The sequence below is a fragment of the Equus caballus genome, chromosome 12 (assembly GCF_041296265.1).
Source record: "Equus caballus isolate H_3958 breed thoroughbred chromosome 12, TB-T2T, whole genome shotgun sequence".
In the NCBI taxonomy this organism is placed as follows: domain Eukaryota; kingdom Metazoa; phylum Chordata; class Mammalia; order Perissodactyla; family Equidae; genus Equus; species Equus caballus.
The window spans coordinates 25,435,640-25,454,728 of NC_091695.1; the positions used below are offsets into that span (position 1 = coordinate 25,435,640).

At 49.1% G+C, this 19,089-nt stretch overlaps 1 protein-coding gene across 1 annotated transcript; it reads right to left on the reverse strand.

The window, feature by feature from the left end:
* Positions 1-698: 698 nt before the first annotated feature.
* Positions 699-19,089, reverse strand: LOC100067019 (equilibrative nucleobase transporter 1-like). The gene is given in 15 exon segments (XM_070229106.1): positions 699-903; positions 2,039-2,162; positions 2,825-3,011; positions 6,406-6,525; positions 6,754-6,912; positions 8,010-8,104; positions 9,250-9,389; positions 12,010-12,102; positions 12,335-12,411; positions 14,673-14,719; positions 16,949-17,078; positions 17,458-17,680; positions 17,738-17,860; positions 18,412-18,513; positions 18,853-19,089. Coding segments are annotated over 15 exon segments (1,959 nt in total). The 3' UTR covers positions 699-801.

Below are 19,089 nucleotides of genomic sequence, written 5' to 3' on the forward strand. Positions count from 1 at the left end.
ACATCCCTAAGAGGCTTTGTCAGAAATCCGTCAGTCGAGCAGGCCAGCTGGTGCCCAAGGCTATCTGGGTGGCCTGATTCTCTGCCACTCCTCTTAAAACCTTCTAGAATGTTAGCTTCAGAAAGACCTCCAGCTGCATAATCCTCTCATTTTACAGATGGGAAAACTGATGCTCAGCCCAGAGGAGGGTCTGCTCAAGGGCCTCGAGCATCAGTAGCAGAGCTGGATCTCAGGTCCAGGGGCCTCCCCACCCGACCCCGTCACTCCTCTTTCTCCCAAGGCTCTCTAACCAAGCCTTTGTCGCTGCCACTCTCTAACCAAGGCTGTGCCTTTGAGGGAGAGCTGGGCACCACCTCCAAATGCCAGGGGGCATAGCTGAGGCCATGACAACCTCACCCTTCACCTGGGAATTTACCTGGCGGTACAGGGCCCAGGCACACATGGGCTTCAGGGCCAAAGAGGCCTAGAGAAGCAGGTGACACATCTCCTCTCCCAGCACGGCACCTCCCTTCGGGTCAAGGGTCTGCCAAGGACATGTGCGTCCTGCTCTGGGACTAAGGAGAACTTCCACAAGATTTTGCTTTGGGTCTGTATGGTATCAATCAGCTTGGCATTGAAATTCTTTTCCTGCCTATCAGAAGTCTCAGCCAGCAGTTACGTGTCTTCTTTTTTTTTGAGAAAAAGGAATGTCTGCTTAATACAAGAAGCCTGATGAGCAAAGACTTTCTGGATACGAGGTCCTCAAAGGTAGAGGAAGATTAGCAAAAGCATCTGCAGAGCTGAAAAGAGAGGGCTCCCGAACTAAGCAATTGCAGGGGAGCCTTCCTTCCGCTGGCACTCTCGGTACACCAGGAAGGGGTGCATGAACGTCAGAAGACTGACGAGCACCAGCATCACGTTCACCTGGAGAGGGACAGGAAGGAGGGAGGTGAAGTCCAGGAACTCTGAGCAATGCCCACGACCAATGAGGGGACCAGAATTCTGCCTAGTTTATCTTCCACTTTCCACTCAGACACTCTGGTGCCCTGGAGGAAGGACTCTGCGTTACTTTTCATTCTGCCCTGTGGAGCCAGGTGGGGAGGGATATTGTGCCCATTTCATGGATGAAGAAAGAGAGGCCCAGGTGGCATTCAGTGACCAGCTCAGGGTCACACAGGAAGCTGACGGAGGGACCAGAGCGTTCACCAGGTAGAGAACAGAGGCAGAGGGAGAGCTGATACGAAGGCTCAAGTACATTATATCTTCCGAATACTCAGTTAGGGTGCTCCAATATCACAATAAAGTAATTCTCCTCAGTCTTTCAGTTCAGGGCTTTTTTTTTTTTTCTCCCAATGACTGATTTAAACTCCTGTTCTACACTTTGCTCATCTTTTTAAAATGAGGCTAAAGGGCTGTGCAGTGGTCAGAACACTGAATTCAAAGTCAAAGGACTTCTGCTCCTTTGCTGTGGGCTTCTGAACATAGAAGTCACACAACCCAAATCTTTGAGCCTCTGTTTCTTCTATCTCAAACAGCTGGAGAGTCACACCCACCTCCCAGGGCTGGGGGGGTGAGCATCCCTGGTGGTGTGGGGATGCAGGGGTGAGAGCACAGAGCTCCTGCCACTCAGATCAGCTGTGGAATCCAATGCACATTGCATCCCTAAGGCCGAGGCGAAGGTCTGCCTGTGCTCATCACAAGCAGGAAATATCTTTGAAGTCTTAGGTTTTCATGAATCATTGTGAGGATTTTGCGTTCTCCTCCAGAATATGATTACTTGTCTCCACACACATAAAAAAATATTTTCTCCCCAAATCTCTGAAGAACATGGGCCCCCTGGGCAGCCACCCCATGATAGCCCTGTGGTTTCAGGTACCCACAGCACAAGGCAGGGTTCTCCCACTGAGCCCAGTTTGAGAAGCAAGACCAAGGATGTACCCGTGTGCAGCAATGTTCCTGCAGGAAATACCTCAGCCAGATTTGGGGCGCCCTCTGCTGGGTGCCCATTGAGTCACCCCGATCTGGATGTCCTTGGTGGTCTGAGGCCCACAATACTCACGTAGAACGGGTCATTCTGGAGGGGGCCCTTGATGAAGGTGAAGATGGGGAACTGGAGCAGAGACACAATGGCTGACAAGGCCATCACTAGCCCAAAGATCTTCCCAAAGTGCTCCGGAGGGAAACTGGGAGAGAGACAAATGGGGTTCCAGTGAGACTCAGGGACCCTCCCTCCAGGCAGGGCCTGATCTGGGTGGGCCTTTGTCAGCTACTTGTTCACAACTCCCCTGTCCTCAGCCTGCCTTCACCCACCCACACCACACAGCCCTCTCCCCTTTGCCTTTGGTCAGGCTTTCAAACCACAGAACACAGAGAAGTTATTGTGCTTGACAGTGGGAAAACAGCAGGGACCCAGACACACGCTGCACCCCAGGGAAGTTGCAAGAAAAAGATGAACACAAAAACACATCACTATATGCCAGATGATGTGTGCACCATCAAAGGCAGCAAGAATAGAGTGTCCAGAGCACAAATAAGGGAAAACACTTTCTTTCCAACTCTTCCCTGGGAGTGTTGGAACAGAAGTGGGCCTCGGAGGGTGAATAAGCGTTCACCAGGTAGAGAACAGAGGCAGAGGGAGAGCTGATACGAAGGCTCAAGTACATGAAAGCTCTACTCCTCCGGCCAGCCTCACCTCCAGGCACCACCCTCTACACCTGCTCCCAGACCCTGTCACCATCACCTGACCATCTCAGGCCCATCCTCACCTCCCAATTTCTGTACCTCCAGCACACTTCCCTTTGCCCCGTGTGTCCCCCATTATGTAACACATCTCAAGCCCACTTATGCAAGGGTCAGGAAGGCAGCATTGCCCCCATAGAGGAAGGAGCGGCTGATCACTTGCAGGATGAAGGTGACGTACTGGAGGGGGAGGACAGGGACTGAGGCACAGAGGGCGAAGCCCAGGCACAGCAGAGACGTCAGGGCCAGACAAGGAACCGTGGAGCAAAGGGCCACCGCCGAGGCTGAGAAACCTGGTCCAAAAGGGAAGAGGAGAGGCTGCCTGCAAGCGGGCGCAATGGAGGGCAGGAAGGAGGCAAGAGAGATCTGGGTAAAGGGAGGAGCCACCATCCATCTAACTTTCCAGGCAGAAACCCAGGGGGTCATCCTCGAATCCTCTTTCTCCCACATGCCCCATCTCCAGTCCATCAATGAATGTTGATGATCCACCTCCCAATTATCATTCAAATGTATCCACTCTTCTCCATCCCCACCAACTCATCCTCATCACCATCACTCACTCACAAATTACACAGATTGCAATGGCCTCCTAAGAGGGCCACCTGCTCTGGCCCCTGCAAGCTGTAGCCAGGCAGTCTGTGTAGCATGACAGGTACTAACAAAAGACAGGGGCGATCCAAACAGCCATCCGGAGGGACAGCTGTCTTGGCTGTCCTGCAGCCCCGTCACGGACAACTAGGCAGCGTGAGAGGAGTGAGGAGAAGGCCCTGCTGGGGAGCATCTTCTGGACAGAGAGTCACACAGCAGGAAGACTGCAGAACAGGGCGTGCAGTATGTGGCCTTTATCCGAGAGCGAAATTATGTCTATGTAGTCTGTCTTTAAGAAAAAAATCATTGCCTGAAGATAGAGGGAACGAATAGGGTGCAGGGAACAGAGAGGAAAACTAAGCTTCTTTGAATGTATATTGTTTCATGGTTTTGGCTTTGGGAAAATGTAAATGTTTGATATACAAATGTTTAAAAATTCAATTAAAATAAAATAATAGGAAGAGAACAAGCAAAGCAACCCTCCAAAATCAGGAACAAAATGAAGCCAATGAACACAACTTTATGTCAAGTTGGTGATTCTTAAAACAGTGATTTGACTGTACATCCTCTTGTGGGATATATGCTAAGGAGGAGAATGGAAGGAAGCACGGAAGGATGGAAGGACAGAGCCAGAGAGGCACAGCATTCAGCCACAGTATTTTTATTAATAGTATCAACATTGCTAAAACCACTGATAATATATAAAACATACTTTTAAAATACTATACGTGTGTGTGTCTGTATAGTATTGTTAGGAACCAAGATTTTCAGAGGAAGAGAAAAAGAGATACGAATGTAAAATTAAGGAAGTAAAATTTGAATTAAAGTATCATTATTAGGCATTCATGATGTATTTTTTCTTCCAAAAAATTATGTATGCTTTAACTCTATCCAAAGCCCAAAAGCAATGACAACCCAGGAGAATTAGAAATGCCATCATGCAGACTACAGTCTTTAAATACCATTTCCCATTAAAGGGACCCAGCGTTACTTGGAGAAACGTCTGGTTTCAGGTCTGGGATAGGAAACATACCTGATCAGATGGATGTGAATATCTCATTGTGCTAGAAACTAAAGACACTCTCTAAAACTAATGGGATGATGTCTAAAGGACACAGATACTGGATTGGTACAGTTCCCAATGGCCAAAGATGTGATGATTTGAACATCAAAAGGAATCGTGGTGAAAATGGATTGAAACACATCAAGTATATTTAAAATGAGACTTTGACAGAGAAATAATGAGTAGTCACCCCTGGAGGTTGCTAGGGCATCAATTCATTATTCTTAAAATTGGTAAAAAGAAGAAAAACCAAGCATTTATGCCAGGGTAACAAAATAGTTAATAAGGGGAAGTTTTTCTTTCTAAAGGAATTCTCGCTGTTGAAAGCAGAAGGAAAGATGGAAATAGGAAATCACCAGTTTGCAACCCTAATAAAATACTGGGTCTAGGCATTGATTATCAATGGCTGCTACAATCATCAGGTGCACAGTCGATGGGAAACTTTATAATAAGTGGATGAGACTGACAAAGTCTGAGCCCATTGATCAATCTTAACATGATAAGAACAGGACAATAGGTACCAGGGGCCTGCTGACGGGAGCCCTTGGGAAGCCCACAGCTCCACCTCTGAATTACTCTTGCCAAAAATATTAAACTGAGGCTCCTTGAGCTTCCAACCTGTGTGTTTACAGGAAATAGCCAGAGAAACATTTTAAATCACACCAAAAGGATGCCAAATCCAAAATGTGGAAATGTGACAGAACAAACCATCCCATTTCTTCAACAAATAAACAAGGACAAAAAGCATGTGGGAGACGATGCTTATACGTTTAAAAAGACATAAAAGGCACATCAACAAAATATACTGTGCGGCTCTTAATTTGAACAAATTAACTGTAAAAAGACATATTTGAGACAATTAGGGAAGTTTGAGCAGAGTGCATAGTAGATGATATTAAGAAATCATTGAGGGTTTTTTTTAGATGTGATAATGATACTATGGTGATATTCAAGTAAAAGAGGGCTCATCCGTTAGAGGTACAACCTGAAGTATTTACAGATGAAATGGTTTGATGACTGAGATTTGCTGTAGAACACTCCAGCAGGGTAGGAGAAGCAGGGCAGGGGAGTCAGGGAGGGGTGTAGATGAAAGTCATAGGAGAAATGTTACTCTCTACTTTTGTCCCTCCTCATCCCCAACCCCTGCAGGTTAAAATACTTCAGCACCCCTCTGTTCCTTGACTTATGTCCAAGGAGCTTGTCAAAGATTCTCGGCATGGGACATAGCCTGCCCCTTCTCACGGCTCTCTCTCCAGCCCCTTCCATACTCCTTTGTACCATGGCCAGCCTGAATTACTTTTTTTTTTTTTTTTTTTGCTGAGGAAGATTCACCCTGAGCTAACATCTGTGCCAATCTTCCTCTATTTTGTATGTGGGTTGCCACCGCAGCATGGCTGATGAGTGGTGTAGGTCTGCACCTGGGATCCTAACCCACGAACCTGGGCCACCGGAACAGAGAGTGCTGAACTTAACCACTACACCACCGGCCAGTCCTTGAATCACTTTAAGGGATTCCTCGGAGTCCTCAACATTTCCCTCTCTCCTTCACAACCTTGTCCCCACCTTCAGCCCACCGTATTCTTGGGCCACTCTCCCGGGGCCCTCCTCTTCATCTCCTCACTTCTGACTCATCCTTCAGGTTTCAGCTTAGATGCCACTTTCTCCAGGAAGCCTTACCATACACCGATCTCATCCTCATCTGGAACAGGTTATGTGCCCTTATTGTGTCCCCATAGCCCCCTGTGGGTTTCCTTCCTGGATTGTAATGCCTAATTACTTTCCTTTCTCCACTCTCTACACTGAGAACAAGGACATATCTGTCTTGTCCATTGTTGAATCTGATCTATGTCTGGCCCATAATTGGCACTCAGCGACTAGTGGTTAGACAGACAGATGGATAGATGGATGGAGGAATGGAGGGATAGACGGGTGGATGCAAGTAGAAAAAGATTAAGAACAAAAGAGAAGATGGGCAGACAGGTAAATGAAGATCTCTCCTCTCCTGGTTCCCTGATGATCCCGAGCCCAGGTCTCACCTGTCTTGCTCGCTTTCTTCTGGTACCTCTGTTTAAGCAGGTCCATGAGCAGGCCATTCCAGGGGGCACAGAGCACTCCAAAGAACTGAGTGATGGCAAAGGCAGTTGTGTAGATGCTGACTGCAGAGGGCAGAGAAGGGTTGAGAGATAAGAAATTTCCAGGACTGCCTTACAGGAGGGGACCCTCCCACCCTGCCCTGACCGACCATCCTCCCCACAACCCTGCTCACACCTTTCTCTGGAGCACATAGCCCTACTGGGCTTAGCACCCCACACCACTCAAGGTTCCAAGTCCCCAACTGGGATGCACAGATGGGATGCCTCCCAGCCCCGCCACATACCTAGTGCCCTTGGCTAAGGTGGCGAGCAGAGAGTTGAGGGTGCCGATAAAGATGTAATGCCACAATTGCATCATGGACAGCCACATCAGGTGCCAGGCAAAGCGCCGAGAGAAAGCGTAGCCCCAGAAAGAGCGGAGCTCCTTCTGCTGCCCTGGATCTGGGAACTCTGATGGAGAAAGGAGGATCTGGGCATTAATTACGAGGAAAGTGGAGGATGAGGGTGAACAGCAGTGTCGAGGCCTTAATGGAACACTCCGAGGTCCACGTTCACCTGCTATTCTTACCTCCCAGAACTCATCCGGCGTGCTCTCGCAGCTGCCCACAAGTGGCACATGCTCACCTCTACGCCTTGGTCATCCCGGCCCTACCACCTTGAATGACCCTCTCCATGTTCTTCTCATCGACTGAAATCTGGTCTGTCTTTCACAGTTTGATTTCACCGACACTTCCTGCACTAACACTTTCCTGATCTTTCTCAGCCAGGATGGTGAAAAAAAGACAAGGAGAGGAGAAAGTTAGACATGAGATGTGGGTTAGGGGCTGACAGCTGTTGTCTCAGCTGCTCTGCATCCCCTCTCTTTCGGTACCAGGATCCTGGTTTCTTCTGGAAATCTTCCCCTGCCCTTTTCATCCTGGTCCAGATGGGCCTGTGAATTAAGCATTCTGTTCCTCAGCCAGGGTGGCCCAATCCGATCGTTCTCCCTAGAGAGGCAGACTGGCTGTGACTTTCGACTGGGACCCCCAGGCATAATCTGGTCCTGCTCATCCTGGAGCCTGGAGAGTTCATTTTTCTCTTGATTCCGTGAGCTTCCCAGAATCCTGTTCTTGTTTCTACCTCAGCCAGCAGTGGTTTGTGATGTTTGTAACCAAAGACCCAAGAGATGAGGAGGCAACAGAGGCGGTGATGGAAATGGAACAGTGAGAGGGCAGACCCAGGAGACCTGCAGAAATGGGGACAAATAAGGCAGACTTAGGACTGAAGAGTCGGGGGACAGGAAGGAAAATGATGGAAGATGGAATTCAGGGGGTACTGTGATAATGACATGAGAGAAAGAAGAGAGGGACAGAAAGGAGAAAAGAAACAAAAGTCTTGCCCCTGTCTGGACCCTCTATAAAGTGAGGGGGTCGAGAAGACCCCACAGGTCCTTTCTCCACCTGAGCTTTCCTGATTGAGTCTCTAGGGATGCTCTGGAGGTGAGGGACTAGGTCGACCTCCACGAAGACCAGGTTCTGAAGGGAACTGGGTTCACCAGCAGGGCTCACCTTCCTTTGGTGAAACGAACTCCGACTGTCCCTCCAGCTCTTTGGACTCCACTGTCTTCTGCTCCTCCTCCCTGCTGTCCCTCCCAGAGCACAGGCTGTGGAAACAGAAGTCCCCTCAGCCCAGCCCAAGGGCTGTGAGCTGAGCCTGAGTCTCATGCTGAAGGGAATAGTGCAGGGGATCCCCCGTTTCACAGCACAGTGAAATCACCTCTTAACAACCCCGAAGCCCAAGTCACAGCCAGACCAGTTAAATCAGAGTGTCTGGGAGTGGCAGCCAGGTTTCCAGACTTTTTGAACATCTCCGAGTGAGCCTGTGATTCTGATACCCAGCAAAGTTTGGGAACTACTGGAGGCGTGGGCAGAGTAGGAGAGGCTGAGTTCACATCCCAGCTCTTGTTCTTGCTGGCTGTGGCAATACAGCTCAGACATAACACTTCCGACCCCAGTTTTTAACATTTGGAAAATGGAGATAAGGCTATCTATCTGAGAGGATCATGGTGAGATGAAATCAGAGAGCACTTGGGATCTGGCAGATAGTAAGTCAGCAGCAAATGAAAGCTCTCCCTCTACTGCTTGTGGGGAAGAGCTGCAAAAAGGGTCACATTTCTTCACTTCCTCTGTTCTCCACTCTTTGCGATGGAATTTTGCAGCTCTGACTATTTCCCCATCCCCTGCATCTGCACCAGGCCTTGTGAGCTGCCTCAGCCAAGAGAATGCAGCAGAAATGATGCTGTGCCGATTAAAGCCCGGAACTTTAAGAAAGCTTGTGCATTTCTGCACTCTCTCTCTTGGAACCCTGGAAGCACCACATGGACAAGCCCAAGCCAGCCTGCCAGAGGATGAGAGCCAGGTGTCCCAGACATCCCTGTTACCCCCAATGACCTCCAGAAAAAAACTCGTGTGAGTGAGGTCATCCTAGACAAGCCAGCCCAGAGCTTGCCCACTAGATGATCAGAGGCAAGAATGAGCCCTGTCAAGATCATCCGAGTCTGTCCCTGATCAGTAGAATTTGTCAGCTCCCCACAGACCCAGGAAAAAAATAAATGCTTAAGGTTTCAGGCCACTGAGTTCTGGGGTAGTTTGTTATGCAGCAATTGCCAACTGACACACCCATTCTGGTCTTCCTCTCCTGTGACAGGTTTCCTCTGCCCTACTGTGACCACGACTCTCCCATCCCCTGCTTCCTATCCCAGGTCACATGGGGGGCTCTGGCCCACAATCGCTAGATCATAGTCCTTACCCATAGCGGTCGTTGGGGGGCAGCAGGTAGGGGATGTGCCCCCGGGACTGCAGGAGGAAAGTGTGCCCAACATGCCAGACACTGAAGACAGAGAAGAAGAGGAAGGAGGCCCTGAGGGTGATGCCCTGTTCATAAAGGAGCTGCAGACAAAGGAGGGAAAAAAGTCAGTGTGTGGGCCAGGCCTGTGGCATGGTGCTTAAGTTCACATGCTCTGCTTTGGCAGCCTGGGGTTCGTGGGTTCAGATCCCAGGCGTAGACCTGCACACTGCCCATGAAGCCATGTTGTTGTGGCGTCCCACATACAAAATAGAGGAAGACTGGCATAGATGGTAGCTCAGGGACACTCTTCCCTAAGCAAAAAGTGGAAGATGGCAACAGATGTTAGCTCAGGGCCAATCTTCCTCACCAAAAATAAAAAAGGTAAGGAAATTCTGACACATGCTATCACATGGATGAACCTTGAGGACATCATGCTAAGTGAAATAAGCCAGTTATAGAAGGATAACTACTACATGATTCCATTTGGATGAGGTCCCTAGAGTAGCCAAATTCACAGAAACAGAAAGTAGAAGGGTGGTTGCCAGGAGCTGGGTGGGGTGGGATACTGGAGAGTTAGTGTTTAATGGGGACAGAATTTCAGTTACACAAGATTGAAAAGACTTCAATCTGGAGATGGATGGTGGTGTTGCTTGCCTAACAATATGATGAACTTAATGCCGCTGAACCATACACTTAAAAGTGGTTAAGATGGTAAATTTTATTCTATAGATTTTACCACACCCAAGAAAAGTCCAGGTAAGAAGCAGGAGCTGGAACCCCAGTTTCTAAGAATGAGTCTTGGTACAGGCTGTTGCCTTCCACCCTGGAAGCTAATTAATTACACCTCGTACACACATAGCCTCCCTGTCACCCCAGGGCCCAACCAGCAGCAGAGGAGGCAGCGTATTATCCATCCCCACAGCCTTATAGAGCCTCCTAGTGAAGTGAAGCTTCTCAGACATCTTGCAGCATGGTGCTTTTTTTTTTTAATGGCAGCAAAGTCCTTTTGTTCAAACAAAATTTTACAGAGAAATTCAACTTATGAAACACATGAGTGGGAGTGGCCCGGTCATCCTCCCCTTATTCTCCTTGGTGACCAACATAACATCAAAGGGAACCCCTTGGTGTTCCTTGACACCCAGTTTGAAAACCGTTGATCTAGCCCAACCACCTCACTTTACAGAGGGTGAAACTGAGGTCCAGAGAGGCACAAGGAATTGCTCAAGGTCAGAGTGAGCAGCAGCAAGGTCAGATTAAACGAAGATCTCCAGCTCCTGCTCTGGCACGCTCTCTCTCCTTCCAACTCCAAAGAGGGAAGAGAGAAAGGGAAGCACATCCAGGGGAAGGAGGAAGAACCTGGAAATTGGTTCTTGTACGAGTGGTAGAAAGGCTTGAGTAGGTGCCCCAAGGCTCAGCCTGTGGGCGACCCTCCAAGCCCAGGTGCTCACAGTACCAAGCTAGTTTCATATCTGGATAGCAACTCCCAGAGATCCTCTTCTCTTGCCCCTGGCCCACAGGCTGTGCCAGCTGCCTCTGGCCTAACACAAAGCCCAGAGGGAAGTCCCAATGTGGTTGGCTTGGGGTGTCAAGGACTCATATTCTTTATTCCTTTCACTCATTCATCCTTAGTTTGCTAGCTTTTGTCCTCCAGCTTGTTGCCTCATAATCACAGAATGGCTGTCACACATCCAGCTATATTCAAACATTCAAACAGTTGCCACAACATTCAAAGGAGAATGGTGGAAAGGGGGACCAGGGAGGAAGGCTTTCTTTTGGCTCTGCTTTCATCTTCCAACAAGGAGAGAAATATCCCTAAAGTCCTCGTGAATACAACCCCTTCACCTCACTAACAAGGACTGGAGAATATGCCCACCTCTACTCTCATTAGCAAGGAGGAAAGGGACTGCGTCAGTTGGCTGAGATCAATCAGGATTCATCCCCTGGGCTGGGCACACCACTGCCCAGATGAAATGTTAGCAATAAAGAAGGGAGAATGGCTGTTAGGTGGGCTACTAATAGCACTGGCAACAGCCCATCCTCTGATCACTAACATCGGCCTTCAGGAGAGCTGGAGAGGACTCTGTGTCTGCCCCTGCTGCCCCGACAAGCCACCCCCCACCTCCCTGTCCAACCCAGAAGCTCACAGGCACAAACACCCCGTTGCAAAGGGCCCCAAGCCTCTGCCCAACACTGGCCCAGGCACATCATAGCCATGCCTTCCCTTAGCCTCTGTGCAAAAATCCTACAGGACTGTGAAGAAGGAGTTTAATGGTTACAAGCTCAGCCTCTAGAACCAGGCAGGCCTGGGCTCCAGTTCAAGTGTCATGTTTTCTAGCTGCAGAAGCGTTGATGGAAAGAAATCATGCAAAGTTCACAAGACAAGTGTTGGCATATATTAATGCTCAATAAAAGTTGGTTATTACTATTTTTTATGTTTTTGTTTTTTTTTTTAAGATTGGTACCTGGACTAACATGTGTTGCCAATCTTATTTTTTTCTTCTTGTTCTTCTTCTACTTCTTCTTCTCCCCAAAGCCCCCAGTACATAGCTGTATATTCTAGTTGTGAGTGCTTCTGGTTGTGCTATGTGGGACACTGCCTCATGGCCTGATGAGCGGTGCCATGGCCACTTTCAGGATCCAAACCAGCGAAACTCCGGGTCGCCCAAGTAGAGCATGCAAACTTAACCACTCGGCCAATGGGCTGGCCCTGCTATCTTTTACCTGAATGACAAAGAAGACTGCCGAGGAAGAGTCAAACGCTCCATTGTAGAGAGTGATGATGGTTGAGCGGTGTTGGCCAAACAGGTTTCACACCTGGAGAGCACGTGACCAACCTGAATCACTTATTTGTTCATGAAATAAATATTTCCTATGCACCCACCATATGCCAGGCCTTCATGATACCCAGACTCACCCTCCACCCCAGGAGCTACCACCCTGGCCTGGGTCCACCCCATTTGAGGCAGTCAATGTAGAAAAGTGCTTCTCCCTCATTCCACCCTCCCCGACCTCCTGCCAGGTACCTGGGATGAGGGCAGGCTCACACCTGCAGGTTGGTGATCAGAAACAGGATTCCCCCAACGGTGAGCATGGGCATGGCCAGGAAGAGCAGTAGGGCTGATTCTGGAACAATCAAAAACAGAGGTGGGGCAGTATCATAGTGCAACCCAAACATGGAACCCCAAACTCTGGCTCCCACTTGCTCCAAATTCCCAACAATCACAGGGTCAGGGCCCTAATTCTAGCATCCTTCGAGGGCCTTAGGGTACTGGTCAAGGCTCCCCCAGACATCCTTGCAGAGTTCTCCTGAGCCACCTTCTTCCCCACCAAAGATGGTCCTTGGTCTGTGGCAGATCTGGATGTCTCCAGATAGACTCGAAGTGAAGTCACTGCTCCCTTCTCTCATTCAACCACAAACAGCCCCTTCTATCCATCCTTGACACTGTGGGGAGAGAAGTCTGGACTCTGCCCCCAAGCCCAGCTTCTTATTCGCTTCATGACTTTGAGCTGGATTCTGAATCTGTGACTCAGTGACCCTATCTGTGAAAAGGGAATAACAGTCCCTGCTCTTCCTGCCTTATGGGGTGTATGAGTGAGAAAATGGGACAGACTCTTTCCTTTGTTCATCAAACTTGAGCACTTCCTTCATGGGGCATTGTGCTTGGCACTGGAAATGAAGGATGGGTTAAGCATACTTCCTACCCTTGAACAGACTGACCTGCAAACAAACTACTATGATAGGTCTGGAAAGTATTGGACGATAACTGAACGAAAGTGCCAGGAGTCTGGAGCCCTTACTAAATTAGTCTTTCCCAAACTACAGACTTCTGCCCACTTTCCTGATTTGGGCCATAACTCATGCCCATCCTATTATTTGCTAAAATGTTTTCTTTACGTTGCCTCCCTTTTACCCAAAAGAAATCTATTCTTTTTAAAGGAAACTTTGTATCACTACTGCAAATGAAAAGCAACTCGTGATGCTTGTCAAGAATAGAAAGGAATTGAAAAAACAAATACAATGAAAGGAAAACAATGTTATTAAATTGTAACTAGATGCAGTTGCCCTCAGAACGTTCCAAGCTTGAAACCTGCTCCTGCCATAGTGTTAAATTCATACCTGCCCCGTGTCAAGAATTTCGTTCATGAAATCAGAGGACTGAAAGAGAAATAAAAAAAAGAATGATTTTCCACCAGACGATTCAGTGCTTAATGCGGCATGGTTGTGCCTCCTAATGTCCTCTGAAGTAACTATTGTTCTATACCTTGAGAAGCACTGTAAAGTGCTCATTTTAGACTATTCACGCCATTTACCATTCAATTTCTGTCTTTATAAAAGGTACCTCTCTCCTAATGCACTCTCCTAAGGTTGGGTGAGATTCCTTTCACAGTTGGGTCATTGTGGCCCCAACACTTTTTCCAAAGACCAAAAGCCCCGTTTTATGGAGGAAGGGACAACTGCTGCTCAAATGATTCACAAGGTGAGTCAAACATACTTAGCCACCACCTCCACATTCAGCCACTTAAAAATCATTTACAGGCTTTTAGATAAGATAAAGTTGGTTTGATGAGGAGAGTGGTTTTAAATAACTGGCTTGAGGTGCCAGGCTATCTCACGAGATCAAAGACACTCAGCCCGTGTTTACGGAGCACAAATGGAGATGACCTCATGATGCCATACGGCTTCAGCAAAGGACTACACACACCAGAGTTATGTACTTTTACTTCCTATCCCCAAAACTGAGCCACGTGACCTGACACTGGGGAGAAATATTAGAAGGCATCTCTTGGCCCGCATAACCAAGATGCTAAGAGAGGGCACAGCTGGGGACTCCAGGCCCACTTCCCACTAACTTGCTCTGTGGCCTTGGGCAATTCTTTGCAAGGGGTCTCTCTCTAGCTCAGTTTTCTCCTCTGCATACTGGGGGAAAGCAGGAATAAACCAGATTGGAATTGCTAGACTTTGGGAATTTTATACATTTACAGACCAGTAAAATTTGAAAAGAAAACTTTTGACTACCTAGGATCATCAACTTTTACCCTGCTAAAGTAAGGATATTTTCAAAAGCAACTGTCATTCATATTATCATTTCGTTGAAATAAGAGAGAGAGAAAATGTTAATACATACAACAGGAAAGATGTAATCTTTGGACCAAATTCTTCTCTCTGAGGCAATCCCTCCATTGTGCTTATTTTTTGCATTTCTTACTAGGTGAAACTGTTTTCATAACCAGTAATAATTCTCTCAAGGATTCTTTCAAGCTCAAAGTCTGTGGCTCTCTGATAACCGTGGGGAGTCAGTGTGTCCTGCTCATCACCTTCGCAACTGTCCCACCCAGCAGGTGCCCCTGAGCTTGTGTCCCTCCTACCCCCCGACAGCACTCACCTGCAGAGGTGAAGGCTATGGTGAGCGTGGCAGTGGTGTAGAGAAATCTGAAACACAGAATGGGGGATGGAGGATGTTGTCAAGAAAAAGGAAACCTGGGGTACAAAACCGAGAATTCTACTCACCCAATCTCCAAATTTGGCAGTAGAGCGCATTCTCAGCCTGGGGGTTCAATGGGCACTGGTGCCTCTGGAGTCCCAGGCTCAGAACCAGGTGCCAGAAGCCCCGATGTGATTGATATGGGGCCCTGGGCTATGAACTCAGCTAAGGATGCAATGAGTTCAGGAGAAGGTTATCCGGCTTGGCCAGAGACAAAGTGGGTGGAGCCAAGGCCCTCCCACCTGGGAGTCCCAACAGGCCAATCTTTTGGAGAAAGGGGTTAGTGCCTGGTCTACAAATCAAAACCTTCAGTCTTAATTCCTACTCACTGTGTGACCTTGGTCAAGACACTGCCCTTCTCTGGGCCTCAGTGGCCTTTTCTATAAAAGGAAATGATGGGACTGACCTAGAACCCAAGTGTAAAGTTCCAGGGTTCTGTGATTATAGAACCACAACCCAAAGGTTATGGGGATCTTCTAGCAGTTTGGGGGTCTTATAAGACATGGGATAATAAAAGTAGTGCCTGTGTGATATAGTGATTTGTAATAAGAAATATCTATTTGGTCCTTGTCCCTAGTCCCTATCACAGGACTTCTAAAATCCTTCAAATTCCTCAGTGATAAGAGCACTAGGAGCATCTTTTGTTCTAATGAGGCGACTCTGGGTGGGCTCCTGGAACAGGCTGGTCACCAGAAAGACCAAGCCATAATTAGAAGATTGAAATTCTCAGCCCCACTCCCCACTTCTCTAGAGAGGAGAGAGGGGCTGGAAATGGAGTTAGTAATTAATCATGCCTACTTGAGGAAGCCTCCACAAAACCCCAATAGTAGAGGGTTCAGAGAGCTTCTGGGTTGGTGAACACATCCACATACTAGGAGGGTGACACACCGCAACTTCCCAGGGACAGAAGCTCCGGGGCTCAGGACCCTCCCAGACCTCGCCTACATATTTCTTCATCTGACCATTCATCTGTATCCTTTATCACATCCTTTAATAAACTGGTAAACATAAGTAAGTTTTCCCCCGAGTTCTGTGAGCTGGTCTAGCAAATAATCGAACCCAAGGGGGAGGAGGTCATGGGAACCTCCACTGTGTAGCCAAGTCAGACAGAAGTCGTGGGCAACCAGGGGACACACCACTTGCGACTGGTGTCTGAAGTGGGGGCAGTCTCGTGGGACTGAGCCCTTACCTGTGGGATCTGACTCTATCTCCAGGAAGATGAGGTCAGAATTGAGTTAAATTGTAGGTCACCCAGCTGTAGTCACAGGACGGCTTGGTGTGGGAACACCCCCCCACACACACACATTTGGGTGTGAAGTATCATGTGTAAAAGTAAAGGAGAAACACAGGAAGGAAGACTGAGTTTTCTTAACACATGCAGGCTGGCGAAGAGGGAGGAGAGAGAAGAGGAGGAGAGGAAAGAGGAGGAGAGGGAGTCAAACACCAAGAGAGACGAGATATAGTCATTATGTGCCAAGCACTTAAAGACCAAGGGACCTGGCTATTTCCTGGCCCAGCCGGCCCTCCAGTCCCTCTGACAACTAATCTCTCACAAGCATGCCAGGGGTTTCTTGCTTTGGATTCTATCAGCTCCCAGCAGGGCACTGCTTATCACTCACCCAGGCCACTTGGAGTGGCACCCTGGGTGAGCGAGAGCAAGTCCCTTGGCCTCTTTGACTCATCTGCATGGGAAACCCCATTGCCTTCCCTCCAGCCTCAGGGGACCTGATATCCCACCACTGCAGGTCCCAGAAGACCTCATTGGCTAAGTCTCTGGGGAGTGACGGGGGTGAGGAAGATGACAATTAAGTCTGAGCAACCTGGCCATGAGGCCTTGTAGGAGCTATAGATAACGGTCCCCAGGATGAAGTGAGAGTGACATTTTTAGGTTTTGCTAATTTCATAACCCCGGGCCCCAGGCCAGCCCTCACAGAAAGCCTGTCACATAGAACACAGATTCACACCTAACAGAGGAAGGAGGCAAGGAAAGGGAAGTAGGGATGTGGGAAGAGAGCAGGTCTAGCCAACTTCACACTCTGGGCTGTTTCTCACACAGTTGCTGAGGCAGTGCCTGGCAGGGCTGCCCAGTTGCCTGGCCCGAGACTCCCTCCAAGAGAGGCTGCTGCCAGGAGAATTCCTCTTGCTCATCTCCACCAAGACTAGGCCTTTGGACTTACATGGCTATGAGGTGGGCTATGGTGGTCTTGAAACGGTCAAAGTTGTAGCCGATGGGAAACGTCATGAAGTTGTTCATGAAGGACACCAGGGTGAAGATGAGTGAGAACTTCTCATCCTGGGCTTTGCAGTCTGGAGGCCGGATAGGGGGATCTCAGAAGCAAGAGTGGGTGGGCCAATCTCCCATCCATGCCAGCCTTCCTGCCAGGTGGGCTCCCAACCTGGCTCCCCTCCAGAGCAGCCTCTCCCGTCTTGGACAGCTGGCTGGTGGAAAGTTCTCCATTCAGTGAGCTGAAATGTGGCTGCCTCTATTTACCCCTCAGGAGCTAGTACTTCCTTCTCCAGGCACCTCCTAGACTGAGGTTGAGGGGTAGGGGACAGGGGAAGCTGACACCCCCTTTCTCTCAATGCAGAAATGTTGGCAGGGTGGGCAGGGGATGGAGTCCTTCCTACCCCTTCCCACCAAGTGAGAACCAGCCTCAGCCTCCTAGAGAAGTCATCACTCCCTTACCAGTCTGTCCCGTGGCAATGCCCACCAGCGTGGTATTTCCCATCAGCCTGGCATTTGGTTCACACAGCTCCTCAAAGTAATGCTCTGTCTTGAAGACAAACACCAGCGACACCCAGCCGAAGAGGATGCCTACAAAGCCAAGACATTCCAGCAGCCCCAACACTTCAGTGGAAATGAAGTTTGAAGATCCAGAAGGTCTCTCCCTTGGAGGGTCCACATCTTCCTAGCACCACATCCATAAGCCTCATACCTCCCATGCCTTATCATCTTTTATCCCTACTTCTACGTCGCTTAGGTTCCACATGGACACACAGCTGCCACCAGAGGCCAGGGGCTGGCTGAGAGCCCAGTACCAAATCTTCCAGGCGCTGCCATCAACCCAGAACAAGCGCTGGCAGCTGCCCTAGAGGAGAGAGGAAGGGAGAAAGTGGGCTGGAGTATGAGGCAAAGGGAAAGCAGGAGGTAGAGCTGGAACTGTCCCTGTCTGATCCTCCTGCTGCCTGCTGGGCATTTGCCTTCTCTGTTGGACCATCATGGAAACAGTCCTCGTCAACCAAAATGTTGATCCACAGTGATCAACACCATCACATTCTATGCATCCTCGTGACACACTCATCCTTCTGGCCCTGACAAGAGGTGGGACAGGTGTTTCAACCCCATTCTAGAAATGAGGACCCAGGCTCATAGTCCTGCCCAAGTCACACAGACAGTCAGAAGCTGAGCAGAACTTGAACCCACACCTACTCATCTAAAGCCTTGGCCCTTCCCGATGCCTAGGCTGCCACCTTGCTATCATGCCCAGGTGTCCAACTCTCCAAAATTCTTCAGGGGATCAGAGAGCAGAAGCACAAAGAAATCTGCAGCAAGTTGAGCACTGGCTTGGGTCAGAAGGGGCTCCCCATTTAGATCTGGGACCCCTCTTACTCAGCCTGTGCTCATGCCTCAAATCCAGACTTGATCCTGGCTGACACTTCTGGCTGAGCACTGGATGTAGTAGGTAAAGATGAGGTTATGGATGGAGAGGAGTTTGCCCCTGTAGCACCTCTGAGAAGTATACTGCAAGGCAGGATAAAAGAGGAAAAATTGGGTGCCCCTCCTGAGGAATACACGTGATGTTAGCCCTGGACCTTGAAGTCTCCACAATTCATTCCCCCACTTGCCAAAACAATCACACAGCCATTTGAAGACTGGAGATCAAAATGTAACTTCTGTTTCCACTTGACCCTCACTTCTTACCCTCTCTTACCCACCTCTAATACTTCTGCGAGCCTCAGACCCTCCTGACACCCCCAGGGTCCTCTGTGAGGAGAAGAAACAGTGACTCAGAGGCCAGAAACATCCCCTCCATGCCCTCCTCCCCACCCCTGGACTCAGCCTCAGCCACAGCCCACTCACCTGAGCTTGACTAAACATCATGGCTCTCGCCACCACAACAAAGCGGCAGGTCTTGCATCCAGGGATGCCCACCTGTTTGACTGTATCCTCTTCCTTAGGGCACTGAAAGTCCTTGTCCACCTCTTCTAGGGCTGAGACTGATTTGACAGCCCCCTCTTCCTCAGGGGCATCTTCACCTCCAGAGCCTCGCTCCTCCTCTTCCTCCAGCAAGGTCAGTCCCTCCATAGGAGCCTCCAT